The 17,312-nt window shown below is 41.8% G+C and overlaps 1 protein-coding gene across 3 annotated transcripts; it reads left to right on the top strand.

The window, feature by feature from the left end:
• Positions 1-1,955: 1,955 nt before the first annotated feature.
• On the top strand, positions 1,956-12,518 carry LOC115154061 (transforming growth factor beta activator LRRC32). Of its 3 annotated transcripts, none has more exons than XM_029699904.1 (3): positions 1,956-2,800; positions 4,753-4,849; positions 7,832-12,518. In XM_029699904.1, the coding sequence occupies exons 1-3, from the start codon at positions 2,757-2,759 to the stop codon at positions 9,752-9,754; spliced, it is 2,064 nt and encodes a 687-aa protein (XP_029555764.1). In that variant the 5' UTR covers positions 1,956-2,756; the 3' UTR covers positions 9,755-12,518. The 3 variants fall into 3 exon arrangements, with proteins under 3 accessions (XP_029555764.1, XP_029555763.1, XP_029555765.1); XM_029699903.1 differs by lacking the exon at positions 1,956-2,800 and adding an exon at positions 2,892-4,523; XM_029699905.1 differs by lacking the exon at positions 1,956-2,800 and adding an exon at positions 2,895-3,648.
• Positions 12,519-17,312: the final 4,794 nt, after the last annotated feature.

The raw sequence follows: 17,312 nt of genomic DNA, 5'->3' as shown, positions 1-17,312 counted from the left end.
AAACCAAGATTGAACTCTTTGGTCTGAATGTCAAGCACCACGTTTGGAGGAAACCTGGCACCATCCCTATGGTGAAGCACGGTGGTTGGGGCATCATGCTGTGGGGATGTTTTTCAGTGGCAGGGACTGGGAGACTAGTCAGGATCAAGGCAAAGATGAACGGAGCAAAGTACAGAGAGCTCCTTGATGAAAACCTGCTCCAGAGTGCTCAGGACCTCAGACTGGGGCAAAGGTTCACCTTCCAACAGGACAACGACCCTAAGCACACAGCCAAGACAAAGCAGGATTGGCTTTGGGACAAGTCGCTGAAATCTCTGGAAAGGCCCAGCTAGAGCCTGGACTTGAACCCGATCGAACATCTCTGGAAAGACCTGAAAATAGCTGTGCAGCGACGCTCCCCATCCAACCTAACAGAGTTTGAGAGGATCTGCAGAGAAGAATGGGAGAAACTCCCCAAATACAGGTGTGCCAAGCTTGTAGCGTCATACCCAAGAAGACTCGAGGCTGTAATCGCTGGCAAAGGTGATTCAACAAAGTACTGAGTAAAGGGTCTGAGTACTTATGTAATATTTAAGTTTTTTATTTTTAGTACATTTGAAAAAAACAATTAAAAACCTGTTTTTGCTTTGTCATTTAGGAGTATTGTGTTCATACTGATCAGAAAAAAAAATTGAGTCCATTTTAGAATAAGGTTATAACGTAACAAAATGTGGAAAAAGTGTGTACTTTCTGAATGCACTGTAGGTGTTCCTTTTGTTCATTGTTCAAAGGGCAGTGTGGAGTGCAATTGAGATTGCGTCATCTGTGGACACAAAGGGTATAATGTATTAGAGATCTTACCTGAGGGAGAGCAAATTATGGAGGGTATATTGTGGTTGAATCTGTGGCTGACTGGCTGTTTGTTTCCATGTTTGGCTGTTTATTAAAGCCACAATCTGTAATTAGTTTTTCAGCCAAATGGGAGCTCCACCACTTTAACTTTTGCTTCAAAGCTAACTTGTGCTTTAGAAATGTATGTAGCTATGGATGCAAGGACTGATAATCCATGACATTAATATGATGTTTTTTTTAACATATTCTGAAGATAACATTGTTGTGTAGGCTGACCTCATATTTTTGATTGTGATGGGGTAAGAGTTGTACTAAGTTCATGAGGCATTTCTAAGTTAGTCTTCAAGAATCAATGGATACGAATCAATCATTCAAATGACCATTGAGAAGCATGAACTATTTCAAATAAAGCAGTCATTTTCAAAGTGAAGAATTTGCAATCAATTTATGTGCAATCAATTATTTTTGGCACTAGGGGGAGACATAGACCTTGATAGATAAAATAAACATAAACCTGACAAAGGGCTGGTATAAAAACTATACACCTGAAAAAAGCTGGTTTCGACCTCAAACCAACAATGTGCAGCTGCAGCCCACAATTCGGGGAGTTCCTGCATGTGGGCATTCCTGCACCCTTCTTGAACACTCCCCTCAAGAATCCCATTGGTTCCTGCATGAACGCCCCCCCGAGCACGATATCTTCTTGCTTGTGTAACACTTTTGAATGTGGGTCAAAAGGGAAATTAAAGTGCTATCTGAGTTTTTTTGCCCCCGCCTGCTGTGTACTGGAGTCATCTTGGCTAACTAGCTAGTGGTAGACAGTGTCGTTGGCTCCTGCCTGCTGAACACCTGCCCTTACCATCGTTAACAGAACTGCGGTATTGCCCCCGCCTCCTGTGTACCTGAGAAAACCGTGCCGACAGGCAGGCCCCAAGGACACTGTCTACCGGAAGCCCCCGCCTCCGGCTAGCACAGCAGGCGGGAGGCTGGGGCAAGCTAGCACACGGTGTCACCTCCTACCTGCTGTGTACTGGAGAAAACCGTGCCCGACAGGTGGGGGTGAAGTACATTGTCTACCGGTGTCGGCCCCGGCTACCACTAGCTGGTCCGGTACACAGCAGGCGAGAGGCAGGGGCGACACCGTGTGCTAGCTAGCCTGCTGTGTACCGGAGTCCTCCTTAGGACTAGCTGGCTAAGCTAGCACACAGTGTCCTTCGCTCCCGCCTGCCAATCACCCGACCTTGCTATCATTAACAGAACTGCTTAACAGAACTGTGGGAGAACAGTGCCCGACAGGCTGGGGCAAAGGACGCTCTACTGATGTGTACTAGCTATAGCTAGTTACTGTTGATGCCCCCGCCTCTTCTTCTGTTGGGTTTATCGGAGGTTTCCATGCAACGTTATGGTGCATTACCGGCATCTACAGTACTGGAGCGTCCCTGCTTCCCGCTTATGTACTGAAGACATAGCCTAAAAATGGACCAATAGAAGTATAAAGAGGGGTTGATACAAATGCAGGAATGCCCACATGCAGGAACCCTGTGAATTGCAGGCTGGAGTTGCACCCTTCTCACTCAAACAGGTGTGCTCACAAGGTAATATACCTATCCAGAACGGCTCACCCTTTCACATTTAGTGGAGCTAATTCAAAGACGGAGTTAAGTTAATGACAGATATTGACGAAACTTTGTAACATGTAAACTATGGATAGAACTGAATAGACCATTGTTATCAAAGTTAGATATTATCTAGTTGTATCCCTTGGGATAGGCATACCATGTAATGGGATTCCCCATTGTGCTCAACATAACTGGATCGAGGAAGCTGCAAAGGGGACTGCCACAGATGGACATTCACTTCACTTAATGTACACCTCTGGATGAACTAGGGGAGAGAGGAACATATTTCTGAGATTCAATTCTGGAATGGTACAACACCTCAGAAGACGTCGCCTTTTTGGATGGAAAGGGTGAGCGTTTGTGCGAACGTGCATGTGCATTCGTGTGTGTGCGGGCGTGTGGCTGTGCAATGCGCATGTGTATCTTTCACATCCCCAGTTGAGGCTTCAACAGTATTTGAAAGTTGGCCAATGACATGTTACTTACCAAAGTGTACATCTTGTGAATATGTATGTTTGTCTTTCTCGGAAGAATAGGATAACAATCTGGTTAGTTTATGATAACTTGGCTGGCCACGGAGACTACCGAGACCACATAATAAATAGCCTCTTAGCCGAGCGCTTTTTGAACTTTATATGTTTGCATACCTAACCGTTTACAGAAAGATACAAGGAATTTATAACCTCCCTATGTACACAGCTGTTCCAGAATGAGCAACTGTCAGCATGTGGGAACGACAAGCCACAAACAATTAAGACCCAGTTCTTCTGACTGATGAGCGATAGATGAAGAGAGGGAGGGGAAGAAAGAGAGATAAAGAAGAGAGTGACAAAGGAAGTGCGAGGGAGAAGCGAAGAGAGGGAGAACGAGATACAGAGTGAGAAAGAGATTGATAAAGAGAGAGAGGGAGGAAGGATACGAGAGAGAGAAATTAGTGTGATATGGGAGGAAGTACAGAGAAAATGGACTTCCAAATCCCATATAAGGTATTTCCCAAAAAAAAGGGAAGGGGGAAAAACAACAATGATGCAGGATATTCTCACAGGATGTGTTAGCCCAGGACCAGCGCTAAAAGGTGCGGGGTAGAGTCTGCTGTGTGTGAGAGTGTGTAGGAGTGTGTCAGTGAGGATGTGAGAGTACCACAGCAGCAGCAGCATGAGCAGAAGATTCTGCATGGGAAAGTAACCATTTCGAAGAGGTAAACACCAATGGACGACTTTGGATAATATCTTATTATGATGTGCGTGGTTCCTGTTGCTTGCTGGTTAGGGTGAATGGTAAGAATGTATTGGAAAATGGTAGAATGGTCCTCAGCTGTACAACAGAGGGAAGAGGAGAGGAGAATGATACACTTAGCAGTGGAGGTTGTGGAGTAGGGGAAGGAATGTTCTATGTAAACGTGTAAAGAAGATAATGAGAAAAGAGGTGGATGGGTGTACAGATTAATATATGAGAGCAAATGTGTGAAATGTTTTTGTACTTGCTGGGTAGGAGTGTTATGTTCTCGTGGGCTATTGTGGAGTCTTGGAGGAGAGTATCATTCACTAAGAATTCAGAGGGTATTTTCCTATGTTACCTGAGTGATGTGGACAGCATTGTGTTCAGAGCAAAGTAAAGTCATGCAATAAAAGTCTTGATTTTTGCTGTAGGTACAGTATGACACAGACATATCTATTAATTTCTACTATTTGTGGTGAGACAATAAAGATGCATGATATGCAATGTCAGCTCTTCAGCTGTAAGAACCAAAACAAGTCCTTGTTGTTGGTTAAAGACTATCTTTGTTCCTATAGTAATTAACCTTTTAGATCTCGGCTTGAGTGATCAGTGGGAGTTTCCTTTTGCGTCACTTAAAACTAAAAACAAGCCTGAGAGGAACAAGTACTAAATATAGTAGCATGGTAGCATGTTGTAAGTGTCCACTGTTATTACACTTATTGAGCAAACCAATTTTTCTCTTACTCTCATTCTTTGTAATATTGTTTAGTATTCCATATTCTCATGTAGGGTCATATTGTGATTGATGAAGTTTGCAAATGTTATTGGCGGTCAGTGGACACCAGAGACATTGAGGTAACCAACCAACAAAATCATTCTCATGATTTAAGAAATAATCACAATTTAAGCCTTGCATGTGCGGACCTACCCAAATGAACCAAGACATGCATGGTTAAGCTCAGTCATGAATTCTTAGTAGCAGCGATATGACGTTGCAAGTGGAATAAATGACAGGTCTCAGTTCATGTCATAAACCCATCAGTGTGTTTCCTGCACTCATGTGTGCTCTCTCTCTGTGTCACAGCACCATGGCAGCCTACCTCTGGCTGGTCCTGGCCATCGTCAGTGATGTTGCAGCATCCTTGTTACATCCCCCACGCCAGCTCTCCCCCTGCCAAGTGGTAAGTGAGTTGCTGCATCAAAAGGCTTTTGGAATGTTTTCATAGTATACTAGTATGCCAACTAGAAGTATTTCAACTATGTGTAAAATATGTAACTGCCATGTAATAATAATAATAATAATACATTTATTTGTAATGCACTTTTTTGCAACGTTTTAAAGTATGTGCAATAAAATAAATAAGTATTATGGGCCACTTATTTCATGGGGTTTTCATTTAAAGTGAGACCCCTGATTTTAGTAACATAGAGGGGAGGAATAGTGTTGATAATTGCTGACAACTGATATTTCTGTAATCGGTTTTGATTTTGTATCCTATTTTTTATTGTCGTTTTGAGTTTGACCAAGAATAGTTGAGTATTATTATGTCTATATTTTACTATGGCATTTGCAAAACTGTGCTTTTTGCGTATCCACTGGGCACACACTTGTTGAATCAACATTGTTTCCACTTAATTTCAAGGAATTTACGTTGAACCAACGTGGAATAGATGTTGAATTGATGTCTGTGCGCAGTGGCTAGTGTGTACCTTGATGATGTTATCTGAGAGTTTTGGCAGTTTTCTCACAAACCTCTCATGTATTGTATATCCAATGTACAGTATATCAGGTACTTTCGAATTGTCCAGGGGCATAGAACGTTTCTATTGGAGTCTTGTGATATTAAACCAATCCTTTTTGTTATTCTAGCCATGCTGTTTCCTCCTGCTCTGAACCGCAGATAACAGAACATACAGTTTGACCACATAATCCATGAGTAGTCACACCTACACTGTTTCATTTTGAGATGGAGAAGAATAAGTAGATGTGCCCAGGCAAGATAAAAGCAAGCTATAGTCTTAGAGGAGGCACGTGTGCCATTACCTCACAGCTCTGCCCTGTGATTGTGATGTCTCAAATCACTTGCAGACAGTGCAGTGTATTCAACTCTAATAGTCCAAACACTTACATTAATGTGGGTGTTTAGACATAGCTGGACTTAATGTCAGACTCTTCTTGGCATCTTGGGTATACTGACTGACTTCCTCTGCCTGTTGTTGTGTTGACAAATGTGTAATCTCGGTCTAGCTCTGTATTTGGATGAAGCATCTCTATGTCTACAGCCAAACAGATCAAATGAACAAGCTGAAAGCCTCAGGGCTGCTTTCTGTAGGGGGAATGTTTCTTCTCTCAGGTACTATCAATCTGGACCTGATGTTACACAGTGTCCTTTGTTAGTCCTTTACTAAAAGAGGCTCAGGCATTGCTTTCTGTCCATAGAACAGCCCTTTGGTGTTTTCCTTCTCTCCTTATTCCACCATTTGCGGAGATCAGCCAGGTCACACCAGATCCACTTCAGTATTCAACATTTGTCCATGTCCCGAGGACATCGGGAGATGCCTTCATACCGTCCACTAGGGCCAACGTGAGCGCCTATTACCATCTACTAGGCTCGCGGCTTGCTAGGGTGGTGTGGATGGGGATAGAGGAGGGACTTGAACCGCAAACTATGGCTCAAAGGATTGCGGGTTCAATCCCAGTGCTAGGCACTCGTTACATTTTTTTCTGTTTTAACCCCATCCCAAACCTTAACCCTTAACTTAACCAATCGTAATTGATGCCTAAATATAACGTTTAGTTGTTTCTATTTCAACCCTATCCCAAACCTTAACCCTTAACTTAACCAATCGGAATTAATGCCGAAACTTAACCGTCAAGTTTGACATTTATCCCCCCTGGACAAACATTGAATGCTGAAGTCAGACATGAGATCTTGTTGGCAAAGAAATAAGAAAACAATATCTGATATGAAATTCCTATTGCTGTAGTCCTGGGAATGTATCGCATTCCTGACTACTGATGGGAAAACTGTATAAACAGGCAGGATGATTTGGAACTGGGCAGGAAATTGCCTCTTTAGACTGCAAGAACTGATATCAGTGTGCCAGTTTGAATGGAATAGATTAGAGGGAGATGGTGTTTTCATTTTTTGAGGCAGTGTCCAGAATAAGAATTAGAATCAGAATCACCTTTATTCGCCAAGTACATTTACACATACTTTTACTTGGTGATATGGTGCTACTAGTCATAGACAATATTTAGAGACAGAATACAGACTACGGACTTTAAACAAAGTTTGCATAAATTATATACAACTAGGTAGAGTGAGCATAGAGCTGTAAGAAAATGAACAGTGGATATACAAATATACAGTTGACATACAGTGGATGTACAGTATCAGTATGAATATATCTAAATGCAGTCAATTGTTTGTGCATTCACTTTAGTTTATGGAAACAAACTTCGTGGTTTACAGATGTGCTGTACGTACCTCACTTTCTTTCCCTTTCTATAACAGTATTACATTCTGTTATAACATCTTTAGATCCTATGATGATATACAGTATGACTTGTGATTTGCAAGTTCTTTTAAATGCATATTAAGTTATTAAATCAAAAACATATAGGTGAACACTTGTTCATAAAAGCCAGAAGAAATCTTTCAGGAAAGCTTGTCTTTTAGACAAAAAACTAACAAAGGAATGCTTACTGCTGACTTCAAAACCACAAGTATGCCAAGAACCTAAATCCACTTTGTTTTATGTGAGTGTGTGTGTGTGTGTGTGTGTGTGTGTGTGTGTGTGTGTGTGTGTGTGTGTTTTATGTGTTGTATTTAGAGAGGGCTCATGCCATATGGTTTCAATTACCAGCCACACTGATAAGTGAATAGTTGAATGTTTAAAATAAATATGGAAAAATACTTTGTCCACCAGGCGTTCTGAAAATCCCGAGGTAATAAGAGCTTGTTTTATGAGGTGAAATCCCCACAAGCCTCACAGTCTTCCTGACTGCCAAGAACACAGATACAATGGCCAACAACTCTCTGGTCTGTTTGGTCTGTGATAGTGTAAAGTGTCAAGGTGACTTGTGGTCTCCTGGGAGTGTGCAGTGGCGCTGTGAAGGTCAAAGCTCATGTAGTTATCTTTCCTTGTTCTGTCCACAGGTCCAGAATGACGTGTTCTGTAATGATCTGAACCTGAGGACCGTTCCAGCCAAGCTTCCTCATGGCATTCAAAAGCTTGACCTGTCTCGTAACTTTCTACAAAACCTTACTCAAGAAGTTCTAGCAATCTACACCACCGTTCATCATCTGAACCTCCACTCCAACAAGATCCAGTTCATCCAGCCAGGTCTGTTCAAAGACATGACAAATCTGCAAGTGCTGGACCTCTCCAGTAATTACTTGGATGTTTTTGCTGTTTCGAAAACCAGCATTGGGCCTCTTACGGCTGTGGAGAGGCTTGACCTCTCAGGCAATGGCCTGTACACGGGGATGACCAACTTTTTTCTCAGTGAAGCCCCAGCACTAATGAACCTTTCTCTGAATGGCAACAGTATCACCAAAGTGGGCAAGGAGACCTTTTGCGGATCTTTGGCCTTAAGAAACATTGACCTTCACAACAACGTCATCTTAGAGATTGAGGATGGAGCATTTGACTCGTTGCTCCATCTGTCCGAGCTTGATTTGTCCATTAACTCCATCACTTGCATCACTGACTTTAACCTTTCCAAACTCAAGGTACTGAACCTCAGTAAGAACAGCATGGAGTGCTTCCAAACCACAGATTCAGACCTAGAGTACGAGCTCCTCTACCTCGACCTGAGGGAAAACAATATCCACTACTTCCCCGTTCTCCCCAGAAGGAACAAGCTCATGTACCTGGATTTGTCCAGGAACCGCCTGCTGAGTGTCAATACCACAGGAACAGCCGATGAGCTCGAGCACTTCAGAGACACGTTCGTACCTCACACGCAGTCAGGTGGAATGAGCAGACACCAGGACTTCTCAAGGCTCAAGAACCTCAACATGAGCTACAACCAGATAAAGAGCATACCGACGTCTTTCTTCTGCAGCATGGTGTCCCTTGTGCATCTTAATGTAAGTAATAACTGTATCGGGGCCTTTTCTATAGACCAGGAGAGCCCTCTGAACTCTCTGAAGACCCTGGACCTGAGTTACAATGCCCTGCAAAACCTCTCATTTGGGGAGAACACCCTACGGTCACTGCAGGAACTCTTCTTACAAGGGAACTTCCTCAACATAATGGACTCTGGAACGTTCCAAAGACTGCCCAGCATCAGAGGCCTTCACCTCCAGCAGAATTATCTGAAAGTCTGCCCTTTACAGCGAAAATCACCCCAGACAGACCACAACTCCCAGGATCCTCCAGCATGTGTCTCCTTTACATCAATACCAAGCCTGCACTTGTTGTACCTTTCTGGAAACAATCTTGAGGTTCTGCCACCATATGCCTTCAATGGCACCCCACTCAGGTTGCTGGACTTGTCCCTAAACCCAGGCTTGGACATTCACCAGAATGCTTTCTCTAGTCTAGAGACCTCCCTAACTAATCTCTCACTGAGAGAAAACCACATCCCAGAATTGAACACGGACCTTTCCCTGCTAAGTAGTCTGAAATTTGTGGACCTGTCCACCAACAAGCTGACCACTCTCCCCCTTTGGAACAAGGAGTCCTCCATCGAGTCCCTGAACCTGCAGAACAACAACCTGGTGACCCTGGAGTACAACACAGTCCTGGTCCTGGAGCGGACGCTCAAAACCCTCTATATGGGCTCGAATCCTCTCAGTTGCTGCAGCAACCCCCGCTTCCTCAACATGCTCCAGCACTCCGATGTGGTCATCCCAGACATCGCGACAGTAACCTGCCAGTACACAGAGAACTCGGAGCCAGTGGAGGTGAATGTTGGGAGTGTGACGCAAGAGCAGTGTCAGAAGCTGGACAGTAAGACCGTGAGCATTATCGTCATCGTGGTGACAGCTTTGGTGCTGATTGCGGTGCTGGTGGTGCTCTCCAAGGTGTGCCATCCCAAAAGGCGCAAGCTCAACATCAGCTTCAGGGCCTAAAGAAGGTGTCCTGTGATTGAGGACAAAGAGATGCTGGACATGTCTCCTCGCAGAGACTACTAGGCTGAGAAAACCAGAGCTTGTTGGTGCCTTTCAATGTGAAGTGTGCACTATTTCCAAATTGTATCTCAATTTTGGAGGGAATGTGTTGAGTTCTGGAACATGGGAGCCAAGTCTTGAAGGAAATGGCTCCATTAGATATTTTAGCTCACCTGTGAAGTTAAAGAAAAATAACAATTACCACAACAATAGGACTTTATTGGAGAGAGGGAAACTACGTCAATGACAGTACAGATTTGATCAACCAGGAAGCACAGTGACTCATTTGGGGTCAGATTGGTGACATGTGGCTTATAGAAGTTGCATAAATTGAAAGTGTTGTTCTCTTCTTTTCTTCTTCTAGTTAATAACATACAGTTATGTGAAACACAAGAGGGTGAATGTGGTCACTTTTTATGTCATTATCATGTGCACATACAGTATATAGAAATGTAGCCATTTCCACCTGGGAAAAAGATTTAATGACTGCACAGGGTCAGCTGATATGCATTAGATTTGCTGGGCCAAACCTACGGCCATACACCAACACCTCTCTTTCTCAATGCAGTAGTTTGCACTTTAATTGTATTGTATTTGAAGATTTATTTTATTATTATTAACCTGCTTTTGACTAAGATATTTTCGTTATATAGACTAAATGACACTAAGTGGGGAGCGCATAATGCAAACATGCCCATCAGTGCCATGTAATGGCAGAGTGGAGAGCTCTCTTCAATTAATCTCAATATCAGCACATCATTATGAAACCACAGGGTGTGAAGGTCATGGCTGCAGTTCTTTAGAATAGATGACTGTGACACTACTTTAGTATTCAATCAGTGTTTTGTAGAATTTACAGATCCTATTTGTGGGACATGAATAGGATGTACTGTATAGACGTGAATCATTTCTCCTCCTGTGGGTAATTCCTATAGGAGGAGTTGCAGTGAATATTAATTTCGTAGCTGTATTTTTGTATTTTCACTGGTAGAGATAGGGGTGTTATGGGGGAACCAAAACAGGATTGAAGCAATAACTCCAAAGGAAGCAGTACTGTCGGAACACCGACAGAAAATAATGTAGCTTGTTTTCACAGCTTGTAGGGCACTGCAGATACCTTTCCTGTTATTGATAAACTCACTCTTGCAAAAGCCCATACTAAATAATAATTTGCAATTTCACAATGCCGGGTTTCCCTTGCTACGGGCATTAGTCGAAAATACATTTTCCCCCAAAATCCTCTCTGGTTGTTACCATACATAGAGAGGCTGTCAAGTCAAATTACCGGTTTGATAAGTTAAATGATACAGTGGATTAGTGAGGCTTTAACAGAAAGGAGGACTTGTTTTGTTTTACTGAAACAAAAGCCTTGTTTAATGCATTCTAATCTGTCCCTTGGCTCGAGGTTTTCTCCCTATGTCGGTTGAATGACAGAGCAGAGTGAGAGGAGCAAACATCAACCCCACGCTTTCTTCACAGGGAATTTGGATAGGCTTGGTCCCTTAATCATCGTTGCAGTGAACTTATGCCAGACTGAAATCCTTGACTGCGTAACATTCAGGTTTTTCCACCAGCATCTCCATGATCAACTTCATATCAATCAAAATCACGTAATTGCACGGATTTGAGACAATCAATGTCATTTTGAAGAAAGATTGCTTTGTTATTCACAGGGAAGCTATCCATGTTGCATTTGTTCTCGCAGAGATCTTGGCCTCTTTATCTGCGTTGGCCTTGCCCACAAGACCAATCATGAACACTAGAGATTCCCCAGACTAGAATTGTCCTAAGCCTTACGCAAATGGAACACTTGCCCCAACAGGTCAGTGATGTAACAAAGCAAAGTAACAAAGCAGTGACAAAGTGACAACCAAGGACAGACCAAACTGTGTAGAGTTCATTGCATGATGTGTTTGCTTTCTGCCTTTTACATAGGGCATTGTTGCATACATACTGAACTCATTATTATAGTGTATTTCTAAGTTGGATGTGATAGAAGGAAGGATATGGTTCCTTACTTATTTTCTTGATAATGGTAGGACTATTTTAAACAAGAAAAACAAGCCAAGGGAAATACTTGGTGAGGGAAATATGACCTGAACCATATTTATAGATATTTGTTCCAGAGATAACACTACAAGAAGAGTTATATCCTGTTGCTCACTGTTCATGCAGAGTCACAGTACTGCATTTGGGGTAACCCTCTTGCTGCTTTTGCTCGCTCACATGACTGAACTTCAAGTGAAACCGTCAAAGGTCAAACTAATGTATATGACAAAAGAAGTAATCTGCTGCTTGAAGTGACATCCACCACAGACAACAGTCAGTGATCAACATTTTACATAAATTGACAATAATATAATGTCATGAATATCTTAAGCCACACGTGTGTGTAGCAAAATGCTAGACTGGCGGTTCAGTTTGGATGCTATGCTTATACAGGCTAATTAAAGATATGGCTGTGTATGTTTTGCTTAATAAAGAAAGGATATTAGCATAAATGGAGAATGGTTATGATGGTGTTATGTCACTTTCATGACAATGTTACATACAGTTTAATGCAATGTTAAATTGAAGTTGCACCCTTGCTTCTGTTTTATCTATCCATTGTGTTTTACATGTACAGCATATGAAGGATATTACAATGAATCTATTTTGAACTACTGTAAAAATATATATTTATATTGTTTTGTATTTTCTTAAGTAAATGATCTGTGAAACAGAATCTGTTGTCTTTGTTTTCAATATGAGCTTCAGGAGCTATTCAACTAACCAGGATCATGTTCATTTGACACTAAATGGAGAGAAAAAAAAACAGAAATAAAAAAAATCCCAGTTGTAAAACATTGCCTGTTGCATGCCCTAATGAACATGACCCAGGTAATTCATTTTCCTGAGCAGATAAGATTGGGGCATTAAATGTAATCCTGCCATAGTTCTGGGAAGATGCTTAATAATAGAACTTACGCTCTTGCAAGTAAAATTCTCTCTGATTGGTCTCCCTGGGCACAATTATCACAGTGTATTACTATTCTCCACCAAGAACACTGCTCTATCATCTTTCTTTTTAACTTAAGGGACTGAGATTTTCTGAGATGGCAGCCATACAGCAGCCCCCTCTGACCCCTCATAACAGGATGCAGGCTCACAGGAAAGACCTTAGGACACAGATATATAAACTGACAACTTATTGGATGCAGGCTGACGCATGCAGGTCTGGCCGGAATGACCAACATTCCCAAATGGACCGACCACTATAGATCTGTTGTGCTGTTTTGTTTTGGGTTGCTTCATTCTTTTGATGTGTTCTTATTAAACCCTCACTGTGGTTTACTGTGGTTTTAAGCCTGGTGAAAAGATGTGGTGCAAGATTCCATTTCTAATAGGGTGTTTAGAGCCTGTCATGATCAAAAGCGATCATGATTACCCAGCAACACCAGGGGTGTGTGTGTTAAAAATGCACCACTGTCTCTGAGGTATTTGTGAAACAATGCACGTGTTCATGAATGTGACATGCACAGGGATCATCCCAGTAACATTATCCTCTTTTATCCTAAACCCCAAATGAGCACTGTGCACAACTTATTTTGTGCATTCTCTCAAAGCCTAAGGTGAATGTTGAACTTTAGGGCCTACACTTTGAATTAAAATAAATTCAATCAACTCCTATGTTAGATTTTGGAGGTCAATTCCAAACTGTGGGCCAGTGAAAGGTACAAAGAAACAAAAGTGGTTCTTATATATGGTCATACTTTATTTGGATAGTCTAGATTTTCTAGATGGTCATACAATCAACAAACTATCTGTTGATAAGCAACTGCTTGCTAAGGTTACAGTTAGGGTTAGGTTTAGAATAAGGGTTAGGGTAAGGGTTAGGGTTAGTAGATAATTGAAATGTTACTGTTAGTCTGTAGAGCATCTACCAATTGACTACCTAAATAAAGTGTTACCCTATTTATTTGGTTACATATACTCTCCCATTACCTCACCAATAGCCATTTGATGATTTATTTGAACTATACCTTTCTTTCAACATGAGCACTACAAGGGCTTGACAGCTCTATGTCTGATTGGGGCTAAGTAGTGTGTTTAGGCGAACACAAACTGTTGAAGTCCCGGAGTCCCAAAAGAAGTTAATGGAGCAACCGCTTACCACTAGAGTAGAAAGCAGGGTAAGTGTTCCATGTTATTATTCACACTGGCCCCGATCCAAAGGGCCCCTGTGGATTGCACTGCAGGGCCAGGGCCACTTTTATAGACTGTGGCCATAGAAACATGTGTATGTGTGTGTGTTTGTTTGTGTGTGAGGCCTAGGTAGGCTCACCATCAGACTAATGAGGGCCTCCTCCCCTCGGCCCTCTTGCCTTGTGACTCATAGGCCCCCCATGAGTAGGACAGGCAATTAGGTAATTTACTGTCTGAGCAAGCATTTGGTACAGGAAGCTATCAGAGGGAGCAGTATTTGATGTTGGAAGGAAAATGCCAGTGCATCTGTGTCACAGATGGAGTTAGTGGTGTAAAGTACTTAAGCAAAAATACTTTAAAGTTCTAATTAAGTTGTTTTTGGAGTATCTGTACTTTACTATTTATATTTTTTACAACTTACTTCTACTTGTACACTACATTCCTAAAGAAAATCATGTACTTTTAACTCCATACATTTTCCCTGACACCCAAAAGTACTCGTTACATTTTAAATGCTTAGCAGGACAGGAAAATGCTCCAATTCACGCACTTATCAAGAGAACATTCCTGGTCATCCCTACTGCCTCTGATCTGGTGGACTCACTAAACACAAATGCTTAATTTGTAAATGATGTCTGAGTGTTGGAGTGTGCCCCTGGCTATCCGTAAATTTAAAAAACAAGAAAATGGGGCCATCTGGTTTACTTAATATAAGGAATTTGAAATGGTTTATATTTGGGATACTTAAGTATATTTTACCAACTACATTTACTTTTGATATTTAAGTATATTTAAAACCAAATACTTTTAGACTTTTACTGAAGTAGTACTTTACTGGGGGACTTTCACTCTTACTTGCAACATTTTCTATTAAGGTATCTTTACTTTTATTTAAGTATGACATTTGCATACTTTTTCCACAACTGGGAGTTAGGACCCCACAGTCGATGACCAAAATTATTCACATATTAGCGAGGGTGTTAAAAATATTGAAGCCACACTAAAGCTTTCACTTTCTGCCAAGTGACCCCAAATGTATATGTAATGGTGAGTGTGTATATAACAGATGTAAATAGTGCCTTAATTCAGATGTTACTCATAAGTCAGATGTAATGTCTCACGATAGTTCCAGTTTTGGGGTCTTGAATAATGCTTTCCTTAACAGTACTGTTTCAAGAACAGCAGAGAGAGGTGGGTGGATAATGCTATGCTGCAAAGCAGACAATTCATTTCTCAAACACAATAGCTCATTTTACATCTATGCTGCTCTAGTAAATGCCATGTCATTATCTGCCCAGCAAATACCAGGATTCCGTGGTTTTTCCTATCCAACCTAAACAATGTGAGGAATGCCAGTGAAATGTCAACACAAGGGAATTGATGGCATATTGGTGGACTTCTATGTTTCTTACAAACAGACAATCTACATCCTAGCCTGCTTCAGAATCCAAAATCTGATAGGCAGGAAGATCCAAACAACCATTCCAGACTCTATTTATTGGTATATGGGAAAATTGTGTCTTCCGTTCACCCAATGTGACATTCCCAATTCCCTCTGCTGTGTAGCGGTCCCACCATGGGGACTTAAATCTGTTATGTAGCCAACAATCACCACTCTGTACGTGCATCTAACACTCCAACCCTTCATCAGAAAGACCTCGGGTGAATCTTAAGTCCTTTCTCAATTCCTTACGTCCATGATTCCTTGGCTTCCTTATTAAAACATCTCCTTCATTGCATTTTGAGGAGAAGGTCAAAGAGTCAAGGAATCCAAAACAGGAATCGAGGAAAGACTTTTGAATTTCACTCCTTTGCTTGATGACCATTGGAGGTCTGTCGTAGAGTTGAAGTTCTTAATACTCTCTGGAATTGGTGGTGGAATTGGACTGCTATCCACAGATGTTAGCCATGTTCCTGGCACCAATACAAATTGCTGCCACCACTCCATAGCTTTTTTATATTTTAATAATATTCAAAACCCTGAAAGGATAAAGACTTTTTAGAGAGCACTCAAAACCAGAGAGACATTTGACAAGTGCCTTAAATCAAGACCTGTACTGTTGTTGCAGCTTGTACCTACAAAGGCTCGTGCTTCTCCAATGCTGGAACTAACGTAAAAGGCTGACATTGTGAACTTCCTCTGAGTAATCCAAAGATAAATCACACCCATTCAAGAGCTAGTCCAGACAATAATGTCAGATGGATGTTATTCTTGTCAGCCAATTCAGAGTACAGTGAACTCTCATACTATGAGATAGCCATTGGATTGTATTTGGCTTGTGTAAATTTAGGTTTACCTCCTTGTGCAGTGTCAAAGTAAGGCTTTTATGTGTCCGGTGAGGGAGTGAGACAGTGGGGTTGTGGCCCTGGCCAATATGTCCCTCATGGTTGAGCTCATCCAGCTGACATTATTTACGACCCTGCGAAGGTCTCTTATCGTTTAAAGACCCACAGTCCACAGAGCAAACTTTTTTTTTTTTTACAGACAAATTATTAAGATGTGTGGTCCAAAGACATGAATCAAATCAAATTTATTGGTCATATACACGGTTAGCAGATGTTATTGCGAGTGTAGCGAAATGCTTGTGCTTCTAGTTCTGACAGTGCAGCAATATCTAACAAGTAATATCTAACAATTCCACAACAAATACCTAATACACACAAATCTAAGTAAAGGAATGGAATAAGAATATATAAATATATGAATGAGCATTGTCAGAGCGCATTGGCTAAGATGCAATAGATGGTATAGAATACAGTATATACATATGAGATGAGTAAACATTATTAAAGTGACTAGTGTTCCATTTATTAAAGTGGCCAATGATTTCAAGTCCGTATGTAGGCAGCAGCCTCTCTGTGCTAGTGATGTCTGTTTAACAGTCCGATGGCCTTGAGATAGAAGCTGTTTTTCGGTCCCAGCTTTGATGCACTTGTACTGACCTCGTCTTCTGGATGGTAGTGGGGTGAACAGGCAGTGGCACGGGTGGTTGTTGTCCTTGATGATCTTTTTGGCCTTCCTGTGACATCGGGTGCTATAGGTGTCCTGGAGGGCAGGTAGTTTGCCCCCGGTGATGCGTTGTGCAGACCGCACACCACCCTCTGGAGAGCTTTGTGGTTGAGGGTGGTGCAGTTGCTGTACCAGGCGTTGATACAGACCGACAGGATGCTCTCAACTGTGCATCTGTAAAGGTTTGTGAGTGTTTTAGTTGACAAGGCAAATTTCTTCTGCCTCCTGAGGTTGAAGAGGTGCTGTTGCGCCTTCTTCACCACACTTGTCTGTGTGGGTGGACCATTTCAGTTTGTCAGTGATGTGTTCGCCAAGGAACTTAAA

The sequence above is a fragment of the Salmo trutta genome, chromosome 19 (assembly GCF_901001165.1).
Source record: "Salmo trutta chromosome 19, fSalTru1.1, whole genome shotgun sequence".
In the NCBI taxonomy this organism is placed as follows: domain Eukaryota; kingdom Metazoa; phylum Chordata; class Actinopteri; order Salmoniformes; family Salmonidae; genus Salmo; species Salmo trutta.
This window is presented reverse-complemented; position numbering and strand designations above follow the sequence as displayed.